This window comes from Stegostoma tigrinum, chromosome 25 (genome assembly GCF_030684315.1).
Source record: "Stegostoma tigrinum isolate sSteTig4 chromosome 25, sSteTig4.hap1, whole genome shotgun sequence".
Classification (NCBI taxonomy): Eukaryota; Metazoa; Chordata; class Chondrichthyes; order Orectolobiformes; family Stegostomatidae; genus Stegostoma; species Stegostoma tigrinum.
The window spans coordinates 15,914,749-15,940,642 of NC_081378.1; the positions used below are offsets into that span (position 1 = coordinate 15,914,749).

Genomic DNA, 25,894 nt, shown 5'->3' on the forward strand with positions numbered 1-25,894 from the left:
ATTTTCAGGTATCTTTTGAAGGATTTGGCTATGTTGTTATTGAGGTGTTTTCATCTTCAGGTTTCTCTGCTTGAGAGTGACTTATAAAACAGGCATGAATGCAGAAAAGACTCATTATTTGATCTTTTGTATTGGTTTGTCTTCTGCAGATTGCAATTTTCAAATTGGAGAAATTATTGTCTTTTAATAATTTCAACTGTACTCTCTCTTTGTGTTCACTTCATCTTTTCCGCCCATAATATTGTGCTGGTAGGTATGTTTACCTGAGGCAATTAGAGAGTACATTCTCAGCTATTTGCAAATTTGGTTCAGTGCTGCCAATTCCAAGAATGTATTTAATTTAATACAATTTAGCAATGAAGGTGTTCTAATTCTTGCTTATTTAATGTCTTTTAGGCAGCTTCAGTCATCTCTCTTCATCAAGAGCACGGTTGAAATCATCCAGCAGCTCAGTTCATGCCCAGACAGGCAGCATCCAAAATAAACCATGGAAATAACGATCAAAATGTTAATCCTTCACCTTTCTTAATACTTCTGTTTTTTTTAAATCATTAGCTACTGTATTGCTAAAGTGCTGTAGAAAATTGTTATCACTGTTCTGTTAAAAAAAACTTGAAGCAATGTCTACAAATAGATGCTTTTGAAAACAATAGCCAACGTAAGTTTTCAAAACACTATCTGCTTGGGTTTAAATTACCCACTTTAAATTAATTTATACCTTTAAACTCCATCCAAAAGCAGTGGAAAAGATTAAAACAGAAGAACAAGGGAAAGACTGTGTTCAGAACTGTCTCATTACTGAGTCCCGTGTTGACAACTATAGGTTTTGAATACACAACAGATACCAACACAGATTTGGATGTAGAAACACAGAAACAATACTTGTTGCACCATAAGAACACCCTAAGATAAAATCCTGTTTTTATTTTTCCTTCTGTTCCAAATGACAATATGAAGGAAAATAATTTATTCTTTTCTGTATTATCACAGAACTCTGGGCTAATCCCAGTCTTTGGTTTTAAAGGATTTTACCTTCTTCTGTCTTCGCAACTATCACTTGATGCTTAATGACCACCTCCGATATGAAACTGTTGATAATATTTCCAACTAAAGGATACTTAATGCAAAGCAACAAGAATTAAACAGCAGTTGAACAGATTCTTATCATTCCAACAGTATATTAGATCTGGTAACATGCCAACATATACCACAACATGCTCAAACTATACAATGCAATACAAGTAATGTATTTATAAGCATAGTGCACTTTGACCTATTTTTCAAAATTTTAACCACCCATGATCTTAAATTTGTCAAATCAATTCAGAACATTTCCACTGGCATATATATCAGTGTGTCAGGGCAGCATTTCATAAACCAAAGTGAAAAGCTTCTTGGGTCAATCGTTAATACCCTGTTTCTGTTTGCAATTGGGGCTCTGAGAGCAAGTGTACGGCCTGACTGATGTGTCGGTAAATATGTAATGAATCTATATGGATGTGGCTTCAGCATTCTTTGATACAAAGTCTTTGCATGTACTAAACTGGTCTGTGGTGTGCTCAGTCCCTCCCCTTGCCACGCATTATTACCCTTGATTTGTATTTCAAACTATTTTGACTTTCTTTTGTGCTTACCAGAACCAGTGGATTTACTATAATGATCAAATTCCAATCTTTTAAAAGAAATTCTGGTGTCTTCAGAAACACTTTAGGATTCCACAACTCCATCTGTTCTTGGGGGGAAGAAAAGTGACCTTTCCCAATGCTGGCTTTTAAGGTGATCACCCTATTTAGATCCATCTCAGTCTGGCAACTTACTGAGATCTAACAAACAGAAGTATTGTGGAGTACCTCTGAATTTTATTTAATTGTGAGGCCTAGAGTAACATTCACCTATGTCATGCTTCTCTGGAGCTAGTTAAACTCTATTTTAGCCAAATGTACAAATTAACTGAATGTGCAGACCCTAAAATAAAATGTTGTGGTCTGTGTTTCTATGAGAAAATGAAGTGAGTCAAGCCTATGGTAAATTATATACTGTTGATTCACTGACTGCACTTATTGACTAGTTCCTGGCTACAGTCAATCTGAGTTAATCAGTTTTTCTTGTGCCTCCAATTTTGAAAGCTTTTTTGTTTTTCACCACCATGTATATGTGGCAGTGTGATTCATAGATGCTCACAGCAGTGTGTTTCATCTTGGAATCCCAGCCTGTGTCTCTCTTTCCTAAGGAGCCAAGTTAATATTTGTATGTCTGCACAAAACTGAAGTTGTCCATGTTTTTCATCTCTTTTTAAAAGGTTTTTACTTGTGCTTGCAAAGACTGAGAAAATGTGACAGTTTTCTCAATTACCTAGCTTTTTCCAAAAAATACGTTGTTTCAATGATTATTGGCTGCATGTGTTGACAAGTTAATGAGCCCAGTGTAGAAGTGTCCTTTTACTGCTGGGTGTAAGATTTTGTAGTGGCTGGTACTCTCCCAGCAGGGAATCATCTTTCCTAACTGTGGACGTAAAATGCAGCTCATTACCATGGCTATCCTCTTAGGACAAGACTTTATTGTTTATTCTGTCTCGAGTACAATTGCACAGTTGTTCTCCTTACAACATTCAGAGGGAAATTAATAGACACAAAAGCAAAGTTGGATTTGCGAGTACTAATCACTGTATAGCATTAAGACAAACAGAATTGACAGGTGTCTGTTCGTGTTTTCTAAAGCATGGATCGTGAGCCAGTGGATTGAAAACCCCCAGATCCAGTAAAAAGTACTATGATAGACATGCACTTTTTTAAACAAGATTTATCTGAGAATGATCTAAATGAGTACCCCTCAGAGATATTCACTTCCCAAGGCCAAGAATATTACAATCTAACTATAAGTGACTTAATATATTATCCTAAGAGTAATTGACTTAGTGCAGATCAGAGATCAAGCTTATAAACATCTTAGTGTGATTTTCAAAAAGTTTCTTTTTACATGTACTGCTGTCTTTTATGAAGATGTGAAATGTTGCCAGTGGATCTGATGTGTGTGTTGATGGCCTTTGAGTTACCCTTTGAGGAATTTCCTGCTGTAGTATCAGGCGTCCAGTTCGACGCCTGGATCAGATCAGATTGTTATTGGCGTACTGCTATTAAAACTTGCATCCCAGAAGGATCCTTCATTTTTGTTCCTTGTAGTTGTTCTGCATGTTTCGTGAATGCCAACTAGATGATTATGACTGGCAGTTGGTCAAGTGATGTTGGCTTTTGGTTTTGAATATAAAAATCTGCACATTTTGTACTTTTAAATAAAATGTATTTGTTTTAAATTTGAAATGGTGAATGGCATATCTTCCTCAGTACTTGAGTTATTTGTTTTTTTTAAATGTCCCAACTTAATTTCACCGAGATTGTGTCTGAGCTGAAGGGATTTTTTTTTCTTCAAATGACTCCATGAGCCACATGAGCCATGGTCCATTATGGTAATTTAGCCCAACAGATGGGTGATCTCTGAAAGTTAATGTTGTGATTTTCATTTCTCAAGCTAGTGATGAATTAAAGTTAGCCAGGATTCCTGTTGCTATGAAATACCAGCAAGGTACAGTTTAATGCTGTAGAGAACTTGTGGGTTTGATTGTTCATGGGATTGTGCTGTCCTGCTTGCAATACTCCTTGCTGGGAGAATAATGTAAAGTAGTGGAGGATTCAGTAACTGCAGTTTTTTAAATATGAATATTCCCATACCAGTTGATAGTGTGGTTAGCAATGTACTGCAGGAGAATTTTATTGTTACTACCTAGCCCGCATGATATGTAAAACAAAAAGGACAGGGATGCTACTGTATCTCAAAACGCAGAACCTGAGCTCCAGTCTCCACTTGTCTGGCCTGTGGAGCAGCTTTGAACCCTGTGACTTCTGGCCCAATCAGGAATGTACCGCTAAGCTAAAAGCCCACCCCAGTTTTCTGTTTTGAATGCTCCCAACTAACATTAAGTACTTGTTAGCGAGTTTTGAGAAGATTTGTAGCTCAGGTTGAGGTTCTGGATGTGAGTTTGCTCGCTGAGCTGGAAGGTTCGTTTTCAGACGTTTCGTCACCATTCTAGGTAACATCATCAGTGAGCCTCCGATGAAGCGCTGGTGTTAAGTCCCGTTTTCTATTTAAATGTTTAGGTTTCCTTGGGTTGGTGATGTCATTTCCTGTTCTTTTTCTCAGACGATGGTAGATTGATTTGGAGCCAATGTGTTTGTTGATGGAGTTCCGGTTGGAATGTCATGCCTCTAGGAATTCTCGTGCATGTCTCTGTTTGGCTTGTCCTAGGATGGATGTGTTGTCCCAATCAAAGTGGTGTCCTTCCTCATCTGTATGTAAGGACACTAGTGATAGTGGGTCATGTTGTTTTGTGGCTAGTTGATGTTCATGTATCCTGGTGGCTAGCTTTCTGCCTGTTTGTCCAATGTAGTGTTTGTCACAGTTCTTGGTACCTTGCAAAAACTGTGACAAACACTACAGTGGACAAACAGGCAGAAAGCTAGCCACCAGGATACACGAACATCAACTAGCCACAAAACGACATGACTCACTATCACTAGTATCCTTACATACAGATGAGGAAGGACACCACTTTGATTGGGACAACACATCCATCCTAGGACAAGCCAAACAGAGACAGGCACGAGAATTCCTAGAGGCATGGCATTCCAACCGGAACTCCATCAACAAACACATTGATTTGGAGCCAATCTACCATCCCCTGAGAAAAAGAACAGGAAATGACATCACCAACGCAGGAAATGACATCACCAACCCAAGGAAACCTAAACATTTAAATAGAAGGCGGGACATAACACCAGCGCTTCGTCGGAGGCTCACTGATGATGTTACCTAGAATGGTGACGAAACATCTGAAAACTAACCTTCCAGCTCAGCGAGCAATCTCACATACATTCAGTACTTGTGAATTAAAGCAGTTGCATTGAAATTAAACTTGTCATTTTTTTTGTTTATAAGATCTCAAGATTATAATGGAAGGCCATTCAATCCACTTTAGTTTACCATTCACGATAACGCAATCTGTTTTTCCCCAGCACTTGCTGTAATTTTGAGGTTCCACTCCTAAATCCAGTTTAATGCCTGCAGAAATGTCATTTTCTTGTTTCTGACACACGTGATGTAAATTGAAAGTCCAACATCAATCTTTAGGACACTCCACTAAATATTGTTCTATCCAACTCCAATCCTTCAGCCACAGCAACTTCAGTATAGCTGTCTATGAATATTTTGTCTTCTGCTCTTCAACTAATTTCACATTAATATTCAAGATTTACCCTGAAGCAGTAGAGCTTTGAGATGAACTAATTGCTTTTATGAGGAACCATGACATGTGGCTTTTGAAAATCCAAGTACATGACATTGTAAGGTATGCCACAGTTCAAGTTGGGGTATCATTTCCTCAGAGGAGCCAAGGAGGAGGAGTGATGCTTCCATTTCCTACTTCAGCCATTTTCTGTATGAGATTGCCAACTCCAGTTTAGAGGGCTTTGTTCTGCACACCACACACAGTTAAATTCAGACTCCACAAAGCCATTTTCACACGATGTACTTTGTATCAGAGAAAGATCCATTCCAAAAAAGTCTACAGGATATGTAATCTAAAATCCTCAAGACAACGAAAACTACTTAGTCCTCCATCAAAGCCCTTATTGCAAGAAGAAAATCTGCACAAGACATCCAGGTGACTGTTGATCTAATCTGAAGGAATGAAATTACTTTAAAATTAGGTATCTTGATTGAGTGTTGCTTTATTCAGTATAATCCAATGTATTTCATGATTAGATATGTTGTGGTAGTAATATTGATAATACAAATGTAAAACAGAGGTACCTTTTGACAGTAATTGCAGAATGCTTTGAATTAATTTTAATAGGGGTTCTTTCTGGCATGATTTAAAATTTCCATCAAACCCAGATAGGTTTCCTCAGCTGTTGGAATAATCTGATCAGCTGGTAGAATGAAGCCATAGCGACCAGTATCACGCAGTTCAAAGCAGAAAGAATACTTGATGCCTTGATCATAAGCCCAGTCAATGGATGAACCGCTGCTTTGATCTAATGAAGAAACAAATAAATATTTTCATTGAATTACTTTAGAACAGTAAACATTCTTTACACAGTGCTGTGCCATGCTGAGGGCATTGGGATTTTGATTTGTACCTTGAATATTGGATTGGCAATAGCACATACATCATGGTCTGGAAAAGTACTTAATACAGGTCCAATGCTTATCAATGTGTCGGGGGGAAGTCATAGGGAGAGTGTGGTCCCAGTTGGTCTTGCTATTTTTAATTTACAAACTTCATTAGATGGCGGTCCGTCATCTTGGTTGTTGACTCAATCTTGAGGAAGAAAAGACTTTGGATAGGGGAGGGAGGTCCTTCTCTCAAAATCCTTTCCATCAGTGGAGTATAATTTCTGTAACTTGGCCCAATTATTTGTTTAAAAAAGTCATTGCCTTAGAAAATAGTTTGCAGTCAACAATTATTTATTGCCAATCTGGTATTTTCATGGAGGTAGTTGACCCTTTTCCCACAAAGAAAAAGGTGTATCCAATTTCTTCAATGTTGTCAAGTGATTTCAGGATTCCTCCAGTCAAATTGATGACTGTGTTATGTTTACTGATGCTCTACTTCTGCCTGCGTGTCTCATGTCCATTTAATATCAGGAACTACTCTCAGCTCATTCAGACCTGTGCATTTAGCAAGTTTTTTTTCTCAACACCTCCAAGGAGCGATTGATCAGTGTCAATCACTTTCTCGACTGCTACTTTAGGTGGATTTGTAAGACACTGCAATTACTTGTTTACAAGGCTCTTGTCCCTTTGTTTAACCAGATGATAGCCCATTTCAGTTATAACACAAGCATAGGTGAGGGAAGGCTATCCAACTACCCTTTGGATTTTATAAGACTTATGGTCCTGCAGAACCTGCATTAGGTGAATTATAAAATCATGGAGTGAAGAAGAGGACCTCTGGCCCACCAAGTCTACATCAATAAAAAAGCTACTTTATGTTTACACTTAAATTACGATGGCTTCAAAGAAACACCACACACAACTATCACTTGATGAAGGGTCTAGGCCCGAAACGTCAGCTTTTGTGCTCCTGAGATGCTGCTTGGCCTGCTGTGTTCATCCAGCCTCACATTTTATTATCACTTGATGATTGCTTTCATTCAAGTTTCACACTTTAATCAGCCTGGAATTATAACAAAAATCACTAAGTATGTATCATTAAGAAGTGTTTATTCTAAAATTTGAACAGGAGTTTTAAGTATATAAAGAAAAAAATAGTAAAATGGATTGTTATATTTTAACTGTTTAGAACTAAAAGTATAAGGCTAATAATTTGATAGCCGACACCAGTGCTAACATTGCATCACTGCTTGAGTCTGCTGCTTATTTTTACACTTTAAGAAAGATGTGTGAAAAACAGTCTGTCAAAAAATTTCTGGCAGTCGTAGGAAATTTTGAGATTATGGAGATAATTATAAAAGTTTATTCACGCAACAAACTGCAATGAAGGATGATGTGTATTGCCATAGAGCTGTTTGTATGCAAAGAAGAGGCATAAATATAGTTGTAGAGGATTTTAGTATTTAGTGACCGCTTGATATTTAGGGAGAGGTTGGTGTAACTGCCATTTGGAAGCCTAAAGATTAACATGACACTGTTGACTTTTTTTGACCAGGTTAATATTTTGGTGCTTGGGTAATCATTGCAAAGCATAAGTGAGATCTGTCAGAGCCTTGATGCATGTAGGGATGGAAAAGCAAAGTTTTCTTTTAATTCCTTTAATTTTTATTTAACACCGCTCTTATTCTTAGCTAATCAATCCAAACATTTTATCACTTTGTTAAAAAATAAATATTTTATTATTGATCTATGACCTGACTTATCCTATGAGGCATTTTGAGCCCATTTCATCTGCCATTTATTTAATCTTGACTTCACCCTTTTTCCGAAAATTAAAGACCCTGACCATCTTCGGTGTTCATTCTTGCTGCCTCTTCCCGCATCCTTTCTTTTCATCGGCGTCCATTTAAAATGTGACAATAAAATAATCAAACAATATGAAAGCAGAAGTTCATCAACACTGTTTCAACATTCAATCATCAATTTCATTTTCCTGTCTGTTCCCCATTACACTTGGTTCCCTTACTGATTAAAACTGCCTATTTCAGGCTTGAATGGACTTAATGAAGTAACCTCTACATCTCTCTGCAGTAAATAATTTCAAAAATTAACTATCGTCTCAGGAAAAAAAAGAATCCTCCACATCTATGTTTTAAATTAGCAATGCCTTACACTGAGATTATGACCTCTGGTCCTATTAGATCCACCTGGCTGACCCTGTTATGATCACAACATGCACCATCTCTGTATCTACTTCCTTTAAAATCTTTGGATGTCACCATTCAGGTCCAAAGTTTTTGTGTTTAGCCCCATTCGTCTCTCAAGTACCTTTTCTCTCATGATAGCTATTGGCTTTTTTTCTTTCTCTTCATCAATTGCTCTTTGATTTAGTGTTTCTGTTTCTAGTGTCCTCTACCATTAAGATTGAGGCCAAGTATTTCCGCAGCTATTTTTTCTAAGGGACCTATGTTGGGTCCTATTTTTCCTTTATACATAATTAAAAATGCTCATACTATCTATTCGTATATTACTTGGCTAAAGGAACAAAGATGACAGGACCTAAATTTTAAAGTCATGAGCAAACAAAGTGACATTGATGTTAAAGAAGTCAAAGTAGTGATGATATGGAATGTGATAATGGGAACTGCAGATGCTGGAGAATCCAAGATAATAAAATGTGAGGCTGGATGAACACAGCAGGCTAAGCAGCATCTCAGGAGCACAAAAGCTGATGTTTCGGGCCTAGACCCTTCATCAGAGAGGGGGATGGGGTGAGGGTTCTGGAATAAATAGGGAGAGAGGGGGAGGCGGACCGAAGATGGAGAGAAAAGAAGATAGGTGGAGAGGAGAGTATAGGTGGGGAGGTAGGGAAGGGATAGGTCAGTCCAGGGAAGACGGACAGGTCAAGGAGGTGGGATGAGGTTGGTAGGTAGGAGATAGAGGTGCGGCTTGGGGTGGGAGGGATGGATGGGTGAGAGGAAGAACAGCTTAGGGAGGCAGAGACTTCCTACAGACTAAGGGGGTGGCCATGGGCACCCGCATGGGCCCCAGCTATGCCTGCTTCTTTGTAGGTTACGTGGAACAGTCCCTCTTCCGCACCTACACAGGCCCCAAACCCCACCTCTTCCTCCGTTACATTGATGACTGTATCGGCACCGCCTCTTGCTCCCCAGAGGAGCTCGAACAGTTCATCCACTTCACCAACACCTTCTACCCCAACCTTCAGTTCACCTGGGCCATCTCCAGCACATCCCTCACCTTCCTGGATCTCTCAGTCTCCATCTCAGGCAACCAGCTTGTAACTGATGTCCATTTCAAGCCAACCGACTCCCACAACTACCTAGAATACACCTCCTCCCACCCACCTTCCTGCAAAAATTCCATCCCCTATTCCCAACTCCTCCGCCTCCACCGCATCTGCTCCCACGACGAGGCATTCCACTCCTGCACATCCCAGATGTCCAAGTTCTTCAAGGAGCGCAACTTTCCCCCCACAATGGTTGAGAACGCCCTTGACCGCGTCTCCCGCATTTCCCGCAACACATCCCTCACACCCCGTCCCCGCCACAACCGCCCAAAGAGGATCCCCCTCGTTCTCACACACCACCCCACCAACCTCTGGATACAACGCATCATCCTCCGACACTTCCGCCATCTACAATCCGACCCCACCACCCAAGACATTTTTCCATCCCCACCCCTGTCTGCTTTCTGGGGAGACCACTCTCTCCATGACTCCCTTGTTCGCTCCACACTGCCCTCCAACCCCACCACACCCGGCACCTTCCCCTGCAACTGCAGGAAATGCTACACTTGCCCCCACACCTCCTCCCTCACCCCTATCCCAGGCCCCAAGATGACTTTCCACATTAACCAGAGGTTCACCTGCACATCTGCCAATGTGGTACACTGCATCCACTGTACCCAGTGTGGCTTCCTCTACATTGGGGAAACCAAGCGGAGGCTTGGGGACCGTTTTGCAGAACACCTCCGCTTGGTTCGCAATAAACAACTGCACCTCCCAGTCGCAAACCATTTCCACTCCCCCTCCCATTCTTTAGATGACATGTCCATCATGGGCCTCCTGCAGTGCCACAATGATGCCACCCGAAGGCTGCAGGAACAGCAACTCATATTCCGCTTGGGAACCCTGCAGTCCAATGGTATCAATGTGGACTTCACCAGCTTCAAAATCTCCCCTTCCCCCACCGCATCCCTAAACCAGCCCAGTTCGTCCCCTCCCCCCACTGCACCACACAACCAGCCCAGCTCTTCCCCTCCACCCAATGCATCCGAAAACCAGTCCAACCTGTCTCTGCCTCCCTAACCTGTTCTTCCTCTCACCCATCCCTTACTCCCACCCCAAGCCGCACCTCCATCTCCTACCTACCAACCTCATCCCACCTCCTTGACCTGTCCGTCTTCCCTGGACTGACCTATCCCCTCCCTACCTCCCCATCTATACTCTCCTCTCTACTTATCTTCTTTTCTCTCCATCTTCGGTCCGCCTCCCCCTCTCTCCCTATTTATTCCAGAACCCTCACCCCATCCCCCTCTCTGATGAAGGGTCTAGGCCCGAAACGTCAGCTTTTGTGCTCCTGAGATGCTGTTGGGCCTGCTGTGTTCATCCAGCTTCACACTTTATTATCATGGTATGGAATGTGCTGCCCTGAAATATGTTGGAGGCAAGTTCGTTTGAGGAATTGGATGATTATTTGGCTAGGATGAGTGTGCAAGAATAATGGGGTAAAAGCAGGAGGTAATAATGCTTGTTTGAAGCTGGTGCAGGCACAGTGGGCTGAACGGCTTTCTTCTGCACCATAAAAACTCTGTGATTCTGTGAGGTAATTACATTACTTTTCACTGTGAGTAATACTTACAGATTGTGGTGAAGATGGGTCCATATCTGTAGCTGGTTCCATACAGTGATGCTAAAGAAGTGACAGATATTTTGCTGAGATCAAGCTGCATGTAAAAGGGCATATTTAAAATTTGAAGCAGGTAAGGACATGAGACAGATAACTTTTTTTAAAGAAAAGCCAACAGCATGTTCATATTTAGATTTATATCCCCGTGTCTACCATATGTTCACTATTTAAATAAACTAGATTCTCTATAAAGACCTCATGTGCCTAATTAGTGATTTGCGCCCTCTGCTGTTTGATGTTTATATGCATGAAACTTCATGATATTATTTTGAAATATTTTTTGCAAAGCAAATGAACCAGAATTTTTCAATCTTAACGTGAAACTTTTTAAAATTGCTTCCAAGTTGTTTCGATGGAAATAAGAATTCTGTGGGTTGGTGATTCAGCATTTCTGTGCATTAGTTGCATTGCAAGCTTTTTTTATAGAGGCTATCCTTTTATGGCTGTTTTTAACAAAATTGTCATTATAAATTTAGTAACAATTCTCTTTCCTGATCAGCACATAATTAAATATTCCTTCTTGTTTATTTTCTCTCACTTATTCACATTGAACTGTATGTCACTTCTTGACCCCATACTGTAAATGCCCAAGTGTTTTTTGAGTCAGATTACTTTGGACCTTCTTATTTTGTAAACATCTGCAAACTTGGAGAATGTAGTAACAATTCTTTCCCAAATCATCAGTATAAGAAACAGAAGATGATTGCCCATGCTTCCAAAGTGTATTTTTTTTTAAATCCAGCTCTTCAGTTACTTCCTAATTTCTGCTTCTGTTCAGTCACCATTAAATTGTAACAAGCAGCTATGACAAATGCTTTGAATATTCAGATGGAATATGATCTCTTTGCTCCTGTCCACCATTAAAAATGCTAAAAAGAAACATTTGTTTTCTTAAACAATACCCTTTCTACTTTGAACTCATTATTTTCCTTTAACAAGTAAGTTGCCCATTCAAATGGTGTGTGAAATTACATTAGTAGCTCACAAGGTCTTTGACTTATTCCAGTGGCACCCTCTCACTTGCTGTATGAGAACTGGAATGAGTCTGCCATCCATCATGAACCAAATGTAAACAAGCTATAGCTAGGCCAAGAGGCCTTTGGAGGATGGATTGTTGAACCCTGTTTCAACTGAGGTTGTTTAGAAAAACATTACCAGTTCTCCATAGTCTTTTGGCTTAGTTGCGGTGTAACCATAAGGAAACATTAAGAGCTGAGAATAGCTGTGAACATCAATGAAGACTTTGAAATTTCCGTGACTTTTGACAAAGTCAACTATGGCTTTGACTTCCTTCTCAGAATTGGCATAAGGTCCATAGTATGTTGATGAACAAGAATAGTTACTGGCACCAGGTCCTGTGAAATAAAAGCAGCAAATAAGACTTGATAGCTAACCATTTAATGCCCTCTTATTTGAAAGAAGTGTGTGAAACTCAAGACTGCCCTCGTAACTTTCCAGACAATTCTACAATTTCAATTTTTTTGAAACAAAAATGAAATTGCAAAGGCAAAGGGCAATATCAATGCAGCAGACATGATTAATAAAGTGTTCCTATTCTGTGCAAACTCATGTTGGATTGCATGGAGCAGTGAAATTGGGAAATCAGGCAGGTGGAAACACATCTGTAAGTTAACTCACCTGAATTTCATTTATTCATTTAAATGGAAGAAACACGTGCAGCTTTCTCAATAGAAATATGTGTTCTGACCTGCCCTCGGGTGGTATTGTATAACTAAAGTTGGATCCAGAAAATCTTTCCTCTGAAGTATTGTGTTCAGTTTTGAACACTGACCCTCTGAAAGTTATATCAGCCTTGGAGGAGGTGCAGTGCAGGTTTTCTAGAAAGGTGCAATAGTTAAGGGGTTAAATTATGATGTAGAATGTAGGTAGACCTGGCACGTATTCCCTAGTCTTTAATGTAATATAGGAATTTGATAAAGTCGATAGAAATTGGTGCAGTGATACTGTCACTGGCTTAGAAATCCAGAGGCTCAGATTAATACCCTTGTTCAAAATACAACATGGCAAATGGTGGATCCGAACCGCAATGAATGAAATCTAGAATTGAAAACCTATTTCAGTAATAGTGACTATCAGCTGAATTATCTCAGATCCTGAATGATGGGGGCAATGGTGAGCAAGTTGGGAAAATAAAGCAAGATCTGAAAAATGAGATTCTTGATGTTAAGAAATACAAAGACTGATCCTTTGCCCAAGGTTTGAATGGCAAGGTGAAGACCTTGCTAGGAAATGACAAGTGGCTTATTTGCATCTTTTTACATCTCATTAATGACCTCAGTTGTTGACCATATGGCTGGTTTGCATTGCAGAGTGACACTAACATTGTGGGTTCAAAATAGTAAAGTGTGAAGCTGAATAAACACAGCAGGCCAAGCAGCACCTCAGGAGCACAAAAGCTGACGTTTCGGGCCTAGAACCTTCATCCGAGAGGGGGATGGGGAGAGGGTTCTGAAATAAATAGGGAGAGAGGGGGAGGCGGACCAAAGATGGATACAGGAGAAGGTGGAGAGGAGAGTATAGGTGGGGGGGGGGGGGGGATGTGATAGGTCAGTCTGGGGAGGACGGACAGGTCAAGGAGGCAGGATGAGGTCAGTAGGTGGGAAGTGGAGGTGCAGCTTGAGGTAGGAGGAGGGGATAGGTGAGAGGAAGAACAGGTTAGGGAGGCGGGGACGAGCTGGGCTGGTTTTGGGATGCAGTGGGGGAAGGGGAGATTTTGAAGCTGGTGAAGTCCACATTGATACCATTGGGCTGCAGTCTTCCCAAGCGGAATATGAGTTGCTGTTTTTGCAACCTTCGGGTGGCATCATTGTGGCACTGCAGGAGGCCCATGATGGACATGTCATCTAAAGAATGGGAGGGGGAGTGGAAATGGTTTGTGACTGGGAGGTGCAGTTGTTTATTGCGAACCGAGTGGAGGTGTTCTGCAAAGTGATCCCCAAGCCTCTGCTTGGTTTCCCCAATGTAGAGGAAGCCACACCGGGTACAGTGGATACAGTATACCACATTGGCAGATGTGCAGGTGAACCTCTGGTTAATATGGAAAGTCATCCTGGGACCTGGGATAGGGGTGAGGGAGGAGGTGTGGGGGCAAGTGTAGCACTTCCTGCGGTTGCAGGGGAAAGTGCCGGGTGTGGTGGGGTTGGAGGGGACCGCTTTGCAGAACACCTCCGCTCGGTTCGCAATAAACAACTGCACCTCCCAGTCGTGAACCATTTCCACTCCCCCTCCCATTCTTTAGATGACATGTCCATCATGGGTGCCAGTGCCACAATGATGCCACCCGAAGGTTGCAGGAACAGCAACTCATATTCCGCCTGGGAACCCTGCAGCCCAATGGTATCAATGTGGACTTCACCAGCTTCAAAATCTCCCCTTCCCCCACTGCATCCCAAAACCAGCCCAGTTCGTCCCCTCCCCCCACTGCATCCCAAAACCAGCCCAGCTCGTCCCCGCCTCCCTAACCTGTTCTTCTCACCCATCCCTTCCTCCCTCCTCAAGCCGCACCTCCATTTCCTACCTACCACCTCATCCCGCCTCCTTGACCTGTCCCCTCCCTAACTCCTCACCTATACTCTCCTCTCTACCTATCTTCTTTTCTCTCCATCTTCGGTCCGCCTCCCCCTCTCTCCCTATTTATTCCAGAACCCTCTCCCCATCCCCCTCTCTGATGAAGGGTTTGGGCCTGAAACATCAGCTTCTGTGCTCCTGAGATGCTTCTGGGCCTGCTGTGTTCATCCAGCTCCACACTTTGTTATCTTGGATTCTCCAGCATCTGCAGTTCCCATTTTCTCTGATCACAATTGAGGCTGAGGTCGCCATGAAGGATTCACCTTCTCAACCTCTCCCCTCACCTGAGGCATGGTGGCCCTCTGGTTAAACCATCACCAGTCATCTCTCTCTAATGATCTATGATCTGTGCAGTCTGTGCTGACTTTATCTTTTAATCTTAACATTACCTATTCTTACGCCTTTTCTGTGGAGTTTACTATTCTCCCATGCAGCAAAGAGAACGTAGACAGTGTCATGAAAATCAGAGTGTGCACCGGCAATTTCTGCTCGCCATACAGGCCTCCATGTTGGCGAACAATCCCCAACAGCTCCAGACAGCAACCACCTGTGCATGTGCAACTGCATAGCATAGAGGGAACACTGCTGTGCAAGACAACTGCTGGCTCGAGCAAGATGGCACAAACATAGCACGAGAGAGATGGGGTGAACAGTGTCCTACTGCCTGAGTTAATTTGTTAATGCACTCAAAGGGAAACATTCATGAAACTCCCTAACATTGATACTTCATTGATTTTTGGCAAAATTCAGCTCCACAAAAATATTTTTGATTTTTGTACAAATGTATTTGGTTCATCAATGTCCTCAGGGAAAGAAATTTGTAGTTCTTATCCAGTCTAGCCTACTTGTGACTCCCATGATTCTTGGCTGCCCCCCAGTAGGTCATTCAGTTGTAAGACAACAAGTGCTGGTCTTACTAGTGATGTCCACATCCCATGAAAGCATAAATTTAAAACATACTATTCCCAATGGTGGGTGAGTCCAGAACAAGAAGCATCAACTTAATATCACAGTTTAACTTTTCAGGGGTGAAATCAGAAAACACATTTTCACACCAAGGGGAGTGTAAATTACTTTTCTGTGAAATCCATACAGGCAGGATTTGTAAGGAATCTGTCAGCGTCCCCAGAACTGGTCTTGTCTGCCAAGCTGCCAAAGCACCTGCTCAGTCCTATCTTTATGTCTGGGACTGTTTTGTTGGGTCAGTGACAAATAGCTTCCTGACACAGACTTTTCTTCCATCTCCCTGACTGTCACTGGTTTTGGTTTGAGAGACTGTTCTGCGGTGAACCCTTGCCCGCCTTCTGCAAATGATGCTTTGTTCAGTATTAACACTGGATTCATGTATCAATAATAAGCTCTAGCTCTACATTCAATTCATTCTCATTCACGGTTCATTCTTTAAGAATTACTCATCTAACTAACTCTGTAATACTGAAACATACTAATCACCTGCAAAAATAATAAGGATGTGATAAAGCATCAGACATTTTGTTTGGGCTTAACTGGACTTGGAGTTTGATAATGCTATCTCAGCACACAGTGTAATCCTACCTCCAAAATTAGCTTCGAAGTTCCTATTTGGGTCAACTCCTGTACATAACATGCCAGCATGTTTAGACCTGGTCTTCCGCCACATGCGGTTCTAAAAAGAAAAACCATGATAATATTGGAGGATGGGGAAAAGACTTTAATTCCATCAGTCCTACCCCAGTTACAATAACCTATCCCCTACTCTCACTGTGCCCGTTAATCTCTTTATTGTCTGAAAATAGTTAATGAATTTTAGAAGCTATTTGCCACTTTCCGTCTTTATCGCTATTCTCCAGGTTCCTAATGACCAAAATGGACAGCTACATTGAATTACTTCTTCCTATTCCAATTAGTGTCATTCATTTCCTTCAACATAGGTTATAGAACTTCACGTTTGTCAATCGATTAACACAACAAAATACTATTTGCTTTAGTAACTTTACATGCTAATTTATTCCCTTTATCCTTATTTCCTTCATTTCAAAGGAGACAGAGTATCATAATAGGGATGTCTTGCTAATACTATACAAGGCATGAGGTAAAGTACATCTGGAATACTGTGTATAGTTTTGATCCCTCATCTAAGAAAGACATTCTGATGTTGGAGGCATTCAGAGAAGGTTCATTAGGTTGATCCTGGATACCAAGGGATTTTTCTCTGAAAAAGAGGTTAAGTAGGTAAGGCTTGTATTCACCAGAGTTTAGAAGAATGAGAGGTGACCTTGTTGAAACATATAAGATTCTTAGCGGGCTTAACAAGGCAGATGTGGAGAGGTTATTTCACCTTATGAGCGAGTCTAGAAATAGCGGACATAATCTCAGAATGAGGTGTCGCACATTTAAGACTGAGATGAGGAGGAATTTCTCCTCTCAAAGTGTGGTCAATCTGTGGAATTCTTTACTGTGGAGCACTGTTGAGATTGGGTTGTACTAAAGGCTGAGATGGTCATTTTTAATCATTCAGTGGATCAAGAGTTACGAGGATAAGGCAGGAAAGCGGAATTGAGCAATATCAGTTCAGCCATGATCTCTTTATTTGGTGGAGTTGCTTTGATGGGCCAAATGGCCTTTTTCCTTTCCTATATCTTATAGCCTTTTAGTTTTTTTATAGTCTTTAAAATGTTGTTTAGATCATTGCAAGCCCTCCCAACTTTCAAGCAATTTAGAACATAGAACAGTACAGCACAGGACAGACCCTTCAGCCCATGAAGGAATTGGAAATTCAGGTACATGTCACTCAAAAATCTAGTTTACAACCGGTAAGACCGGTAAGTCTCACGTCTGTCGTCTGCAAGGTGTTAGAAAGGATTCTGAGGGATAAGATTTATGACCATCTGGAAGAGCATGGCTTGATCAAATACAGTCAACACGGCTTTGTGAGGGGTAGGTCATGCCTTACAAACCTTATCGAGTTTTTTGAGGATGTGACTAGTAAGGTTGATGAGGGTCAAGCTGTGGATGTGGTGTATATGGACTTCAGTAAGGCATTTGATAAGGTTCCCCATGGAAGGCTCATTCAGAAGGTCAGGAGGAATGGGATACAGGGGAACTTAGCTGCTTGGATACAGAATTGGCTGGCCAACAGAAGACAGCGAGTGGTAGTAGAAGGAAAATATTCTGCCTGGAAGTCAGTGGTGAGTGGGGTTCCACAGGGCTCTGTCCTTGGGCCTCTACTGTTTGTAATTTTTATTAATGACTTGGACGAGGGAATTGAAGGATGGGTCAGCAAGTTTGCAGACGACACAAAGGTCGGAGGTGTCGTTGACAGTGTAGAGGGCTGTTGTAGGCTGCAGCGGGACATTGACAGGATGCAGAGATGGGCTGAGAGGTGGCAGATGGAGTTCAACCTGGATAAATGCGAGGTGATGCATTTTGGAAGGTCGAATTTGAAAGCTGAGTACAGGATTAAGGATAGGATTCTTGGCAGCGTGGAGGAACAGAGGGATCTTGGTGTGCGGATACATAGATCCCTTAAAATGGCCACCCAAGTGGACAGGGTTGTTAAGAAAGCATATGGTGTTTTGGCTTTCATTAACAGGGGGATTGAGTTTAAGAGTCGTGAGATCTTGTTGCAGCTCTATAAAACTTTGGTTAGACCGCACTTGGAATACTGCGTCCAGTTCTGGGCGCCCTATTATAGGAAAGATGTGGATGCTTTGGAGAGGGTTCAGAGGAGGTTTACCAGGATGCTGCCTGGACTGGAGGGCTTATCTTATGAAGAGAGGTTGACTGAGCTCGGTCTCTTTTCATTGGAGAAAAGGAGGAGGAGAGGGGACCTAATTGAGGTATACAAGATAATGAGAGGCATAGATAGAGTCGATAGCCAGAAACTATTTCCCAGGGCAGAAATGGCTAGCACGAGGGGTCATAGTTTTAAGCTGGTTGGTGGAAAGTATAGAGGGGATGTCAGAGGCAGGTTCTTTACGCAGAGAGTTGTGAGAGCATGGAATGCGTTGCCAGCAGCAGTTGTGGAAGCAAGGTCATTGGGGTCATTTAAGAGACTGCTGGACATGCATATGGTCACAGAAATTTGAGGGTGCATCCCTGAGGATCAATGGTCGGCACAACATTGTGGGCTGAAGGGCCTGTTCTGTGCTGTACTGTTCTATGTTCTATGTTCTAAATTCTCATGTTCAACTTAAAACAGTGGTGAGGAAAGGAAACAGAGGGCAACAAGAAATGAAAAATGTTCAAATACCTGAACGTTGATGCACTGCCTTTTGATACACTGTAATATCAATCCCATACCATTAGAAGCAAAGGCTGATTAGGGACAGTCAACATGGCTTTGTGTGTAGGAAATGGTGTCTCACAAACGTGATCATGTTTTTGAGGATGTGACCAAGAAGATAGATAAGGGAAGAGTGGTAGATGTTATCCATATTGTGCTGACTTATTATCCTACTCCAAGATCAAAACAAGCTCATCTTTTTCAACTATCAACATAACTAAAGTTTTTATTAGAATCAGGAACAAAAACAAAGTTGCTGATAAAGCTCAGAAGGTCTGGCAACATCTATGGAGGAGAAAACATTCTTCTGCATTCTTCAGAAATAACAACTTTTACATGATTAGGTAGTAGGAGCTGCATAAAGAGTTCCAATTAATGAATGACCAAATGTTTATTTAATAACAAAGGAAACTCTTATTGTTAACACACATTTTTGCCTAATGCAATCAGGAACTTAATTGCTGAGCATTATATTTGGATATTATCCGCCAAGCTGATAGTGTTGCACCAAGCTGAGGAAAAGTGCTAGATTTTGGATAAGATATTAAACCGAGGACCCAGCTGCTATTTCAGCTGAACATGCTTTTTACTTGATTGATTGATTGATTTATTGTCATGTGTGCCAAAGTACAGTGAAATGTTTTGTCTACAAACAGTTCAGGCAGATCATAGTAAGCAAGGAAGTACAGGTCAAAAAGACTCAGACAGAAGCATACAGGTTACTTTGCACAGAACATGTGCTAGGCCAAATCATCATTAGCCAGATCAGCATTATTTGAATGCCATCTTAGGACACTTCAAATTGATTTGAACCGAGTTTGATTTTCTGATCATGTGCTGTGAGTTGGATGTGGATGGAGATAAATCCACACCACCACAGGAATCTGGTGGAGAGTTCTTCTCCTAGCATCTACTGGTTAGCTACTGGTGCCAAAGAGGGAAGATCAGAAAGTTATGAACAAGTTGATGACCAGCCCAAATCTTTGCAAGAATGCAAGAAATGAGTTCTGCCTGTTAGGATCGTCCATAAGAGGATTATGGGACAGCTTCGGTGTAGTTCATAATGATTATGGAATGCAAAGCCTAAAACTGCCCTAATCTGGTTTAGGTATTGCCAAACCAGCATTTCCATTTAACAGAGTCCTTGGCAGTGAAGCCTCACACCTGTTGTTACCATTCTGCTACTGAGCCAGAGTAAAGGCCAGGCTATACCCAACTTAGGAATCCTTGTATAGACTCAACAAGAACTTGTATTTATTTAAAGCCTTTCATGTAGAAAAATGTTTTGAGGTGATTGACAGATTGCAGCGAAAGGAAGGGAAAAGCATGTCCGAGGATTTCCTGAGGATGAGAATTTGAAACTTGAAGCATTAGGTCACTGAAGGTGAAAGTAAGTCAGTGAAGATAGCTGTAATAGGTCAGCTGAATATGAGGCAAGATGGTTCATTCCTACAGAGTTTTCAATGAGCAGTGGCTTATGTAAAATGAGGAATGGGAGGCTGGTGAGGAGATTGTTTGGTGTAGTCAGTTCTAGAGGGGCCAAAGCCATGGAGAATGGCTTCTGTGACTAAGGGAGAGTCAGAGACAGATGATGTTACAGGCATGATTGTAGATGGTCTTGGTGATGGACGGAATTTGGAATTGGAAATGCAGGTACATGTCACTCAAACATCCGGATTGGAAATTCTCATGTTCGACTTAAAACAGTGGCGAGGAAGGGAAACAGAGGGCAACAAGAGATAATGGGAACTGCAGATGCTGGAGAATCCAAGATAGTAAAGTGTGGAGCTGGATGAACACAGCAGGCCAAGCAGCATCTCAGGAGCACAAAAGCTGACGTTTCGGGTCTTGACCCTTCATCAGAGAGGGGGATGGGGAGAGAGACCTGGAATAAATAGGGAGAGAGGGGAGGCAGACCAAAGATGGAGAGAAAAGAAGATAGGTAGAGAGGAGAGTATAGGTGAGGAGGAGATAGGTCAGCCCAGGGAAGATGGACAGGTCAAGGAGGTGGGATGAGGTGGTGGGTAGGAAATTGAGGTGCGGCTTGAGGTGGGAGAAAGCGATGGGTGAGAGGAAGAATAGGTTAGGGAAGCAGAGACAGGCTGGGCTGGTTTTGGGATGCAGTCGGGGGAGGGGACGAGCCGGGCTGGTTTTGTGATGCAGTGGGGGGAGGGGAAGAACTGGGCTAGTTTTGGGATGCACAAGAGTTGAAAAATGTTCAAACACCAGAACATTGATGCATTGCCTTTTGATACACTGGAATATCAATCCCCCATCATTTTTAGAGAAGCAAAGACTGATCAGGGATAGTCAACATGGCTTTGTGTGTAGGAAATGGTGTCTCACAAACTTGATCATGTTTTTGAGGATGTGACCAAGAAGATAGATAAGGGAAGAGTGGTAGATGTTATCTACATGGACATTAGCAAGGTCTTTGACAAAGTTCTGCATAGAAAACTAGTTAGTAAAGTTAGATCACATGGGATTCAGGGAAAGCTTGCCAATTAGATACAAAATTTGCTTGATGATAGCAGACAGAGGGTTGTGCTGGAGGGTTGTTTTTTGGACTGGAGAGCTGTGACCAGTGGTGTTCTCAGGGATCGGTGCTAGGTTCATATATATAAATCATTTGGATAATATTATAGGAAGCATGGTTAGCAAGTTAGCAGATGACACCTAAATCAGTGGTATAGCAGACAATGAAGTGGGTTACTTGAGTACAAAGGCTTCTTAATCAATTGGGCCAATGAGTGGCAGATGATATTTGGTTTGGATAAATTTAAGGTGTTGCATTTTAGTAAGATGAATACAGGCAGTTAATGGCAATTACCTTTACACAATGGTAGTGCCCTGGAGAATGTAGTTGAACAGAGGGACTTAGTGGTTTAGGGGCTTAGGAGAGTAGTCCCTTGAAAGTTGTGTCACAGCTGGATAGGGTGGTAAAGAAGGCAACTCATGTGCTTGCCTTCATGGTTCAGATCTTTGACAGGTGTTGCCTGTCTTGATGACTATTTCCAGCACTTTCTGTCTGTATTTCAGGTTGCTAGCATTCTTAGTATTTTGCTTTCGTATTTTTGCACTTACATTTGTGTGGGTAAATTTGAATCCATCAGGATTTGTTACAAGCTCTAGGTAGAGGTCCATTGTGTTCAGCAATGAAGTCACAGAAGTATCTTTGCCAAATTCACTGGCAAGCTGGAAAAGAGACAAAAGGAATTGGGACGTTTCCACATGCACTATTCCTTCCTCACTCAACTTACCCTTCCTTTCCTACCTTCTCTCCCTACCATTCTTTTTGTACCTTTCCCAAATTGCCATTCTTCAAGTCAACTCAGGCTGGGAGTATCAGCAAGTAATCCAGTTATGAAAGCATCAAACTCAAGTCTGAGCCTGTCCCCAGCTGAAAAAACACAGTAGCCTTTCCCTGCAGATTGATCAGTAATCTAGAGCAGGAACTATGACTGATTTTCTCCTCACAGCGCCCTTCCTCAAAACTTTTTTACCTCGGTAATCTTATCCCAACGTTGTAATCTTAATCAGAAATGCAAAGCTCACTGGGTAAATACTCACACTTGAGCGACCGGAATATTTTTCTGAGGTTAGGTTAGTGGCACTGGGTTGCCAGTTCTGAATTCCTGGTGATTTCATGGCAGGACTTCCAGCTTATGACAGCCCCAAGCAGTCAAATTTCCAAATGTTCAAATCTCCAATTTTTTTTTAATGACTGATTCACAAAAGTATTTAAACAAAATGCAGGCACAATTATTTACAATGTTTATGAGTTTGTTGTCATCGGTGCCCAGGAGATTAACCCTCAATTCTATGGGCAAAACTGGAGAATTAGCCACCCTAATGAGGTGATCACAAAAAGGGAACTTGAAAGGGTTTAAATGGTGCCCACATGGCTACTCTGACATTAGGCGGCACAGTATTCAACAGGGGCACAGCAGTTGGTTGCAAGTCCGTTTAAGGTATGCTGACGTACTGAAGGTAATAGGATGGTCATCCTACCAATGGTGAGCCTTCAAAGAGGTATAAACATATAGTGCTTCTATCTTTGGAGTAGTGGGATACTGTTAGCGTCACATCAGAACCGGAAACACAGGTGAGCTCAGAATCCAAGTTATGAACTGGATTTTACAGTCAACAGCTAGACAATGCCACAATCAGATATGTAAAACCCAAGCCCTTTCCATTATTTCTACAAATGGAATCTTCGAAACCTTACCTTATTTGCAAGCCAGAGGGAGGTAGCAGGACTAATCCATTCACGGGCATGGATACCAAAATTAATCCAAATAGCAGGTCGGTTAATCCCACCAGTGCTAAACTGTAGGAAGATCAGTTCACAAACTATTGATTGTGGGTAAACTGTACTACTATAAAAGATGCAGCAGTATTAAATTCTAATACATCGTCTGATCACCATGAAATAGCATTAATTTTATAAAAACAAAAATAATTTCTGATAATCAAAAAGCAAAAGTTTTCTTTTCCTTTGCTGTTATATGTGATTAGACAATTGGGTAGGCTCTTACTGAAAAGTCTTGTGCACTAATAGCTACACTATCAACTAACTTAAGATAATAAATTGAGGTTGCAGTATGTTTCATGTACACTTGCTAGAAATGTCCTTAGGTGCCCTCCTCTTTAACCAAAAGGAATTTGTCCAAGCCTGTCCAATTTTTAATTCTTGGAAATATGCAGAGTCCATAGTTCCATATTGCTTTCTCCATGGCGATGCCTTGGGAACTCACAGTGATCTTGATAACCAGTTATAACACCTCTTTTCTCTTCTAATATCAATTGTTGCAATCATTTGAAATTTAACATTCTTGCATTTCTCCTGATAACAACATGCCTTTCTTTTCCCTAAAATTCTTTTTTACAAATCAAGTTATTGTAATCTGGAATGCAGGGCCTGAAAGTGTAGTGAAAGCATTTTGAAAGGTACGTTTGAGAAGAGAATTAGATAACTATCTGAAAAGGAAAAATATCGTAAGCCTAATTGGGTATTCTACCATAGGGCAAGCACAGTAAATCAAATGGCCTCATTCTTTGTTTAATGCTTCATAATTCATACAAGGGAATAATTTCTATGCTGGAATATAACTGATGGTGAGGTGATTTATAGAAAATGAGCAATATTGGACCTTGATACTACTTAGGATGTGCAGCTCGTTTATAGTTTAAGAGCAAATAATACTCAACAGTGCCTTGTAGGCTTAAATCAAACTGACTAATTCATATAATTTATAACCAACATAAGGGACAACTGAGTTTTTCCTGAAATTTCAGTCTTTTCAAACATAGGTTGCCTGCAATGATAATTGTGAAGATACCTCCCTTCATTTTATTTAGAAGTATATGATAATTTATTCTAATACTTTTCCATTTTAAGATGAAAATGTCAATTATTCCTCATTGACATCCCAAATATTATTAAACAGCAATACTTCCTTTATTACCACATTTTTTGTGTTCCACCTTTGTCCTGAAATGTTCTCCATGTATATGGAATTCAAGGAGAGACTTAAGTTGGAACTAGGGCTTCATTGCTCTTATTTTACATGAACTGCCTGTAGTGGGGCAACATGTCTCTACCTTGTTGACATAACTCATGAATAAGTCATGGAGCAGAGCTACAGAAATGCAAGGTTGATGAACTGGAATGCAGTGATGTTGTGTGAGCGCTGCTCTTTCTCCTCATTCAATAGGAATGATGTTTGGAATGCCTAGTGAATACTTACATTTTGTTGACAGCTACCACACCTGTTGGAGGATCCTGAATGGAATAGTCCCAGCCCCTGTTCCATTCATTGTTCTCCAGTTTTGGCGAGGGGACTGAAATCACACAATAGGTTCCTCAACTAAAATCCCAATATCAGGTTTGTTGTTTCAGAAGTGTAATTGGGGCCCCTGGTGTTAGTCTCCAAACTTAGTTTTTGTTCACTTATTTTACTCTGCTAAACAGGCACATCTAGATCCAATTTCCAACTCTCAGTTCATCCCTGAAATCAGGATAATGTTGTTCACACAGCCTTACTATCAGAACAATATTTACATCACTGCAGACAGTTCTTACCAAAGCTAATCATCTTTATATTTATTAGATAGGGTTATTCCTTTAAGCAGTGCCTTGCAGTTTGCGAGTTGCTTAATTGAAATATAATAAGTGTAGATATATGTCAGCTCCCTGTTTATACCCACCCTTAGCACATAGATTGGGCGGTTCTCAAAAGTGGTACCAATCTGCAGTTTGCTGACCAAGCCTGAGTTGGAAGCTACAAACGTATCCATCCATATGTAAATCTGAGGAAGAGAGTGGAAATTAACAGTCAGTTTGATTTGTGCTTAGACAATGAGATTTCCTCATGTTGTCTCCTGGAAGGTGGAGGGACAATGAAATTAAGCAACATTAACTGGAATGGAAAATAAACAGGGCTCAATCTAAAAAAGTAGCTGATTAACTATGTGTCAATTTCAGATTACAATTTCACCCCGAATGACATTCAAACCTGGACTTTGAGAATGCAGGATTTTCACCTTCCTCAGTAAGTTCCAATTTGAAGATTAGATCCACTCGTTCTTGACTACCCCTCTGGTGGAAATTTCTTTTATCAATACAACAACATTCTAAGTGTCACGATCAGACCACCCTTCTGTCTTCTATATTCTGATGAATCTGTGCTGCTCCCTTGTCCAAGGCTAATATATCCTTCCTGAAGTGTAGAGTTCCAAGCTACAGGCAACGTCCAATCAAGACTCTGTACAACTTAAGTGTAGTAAATGTATTTGGAGCTTTGGAAGAACGATAGTATAAATCAAAGCAGCACTGATAATTACAACAGTAAAACAGGGAAGAAAAAGATAAGGAAAGTTGGGAGCATGGGGCAAAGTAAAGGATTAACTATCACTTCCAAACTTTATTTTTGTATCCTTTTCA

General features: G+C 41.1%; 2 protein-coding genes across 3 annotated transcripts in view; one reads left to right on the forward strand and one right to left on the reverse strand.

Annotated features, from left to right (window-relative positions):
* The window catches only part of cep41 (centrosomal protein 41), a 37,470-nt gene extending 34,153 nt beyond the window's left edge, over positions 1-3,317 (forward strand). For both annotated transcript variants that reach the window (XM_048553939.2, XM_059654510.1), the window contains one exon: positions 397-3,317. In XM_048553939.2, coding sequence (XP_048409896.1) covers positions 397-497 — 101 coding nt within the window. In that variant the 3' untranslated portion in view covers positions 498-3,317. The remainder of the gene's footprint in view (positions 1-396) is intronic.
* A 2,581-nt stretch (positions 3,318-5,898) lies between these two features.
* The window catches only part of LOC125463402 (carboxypeptidase A1-like), a 31,298-nt gene continuing 11,302 nt past the window's right edge, over positions 5,899-25,894 (reverse strand). Inside the window, exons 5-11 of the mRNA XM_059654467.1 lie at positions 25,159-25,260; positions 23,177-23,278; positions 22,033-22,143; positions 16,239-16,329; positions 12,252-12,451; positions 11,049-11,133; positions 5,899-6,086 (exon numbers count right to left, since the gene is read on the reverse strand). Coding sequence (XP_059510450.1) covers positions 5,899-6,086; positions 11,049-11,133; positions 12,252-12,451; positions 16,239-16,329; positions 22,033-22,143; positions 23,177-23,278; positions 25,159-25,260 — 879 coding nt within the window. The remainder of the gene's footprint in view (positions 6,087-11,048; positions 11,134-12,251; positions 12,452-16,238; positions 16,330-22,032; positions 22,144-23,176; positions 23,279-25,158; positions 25,261-25,894) is intronic.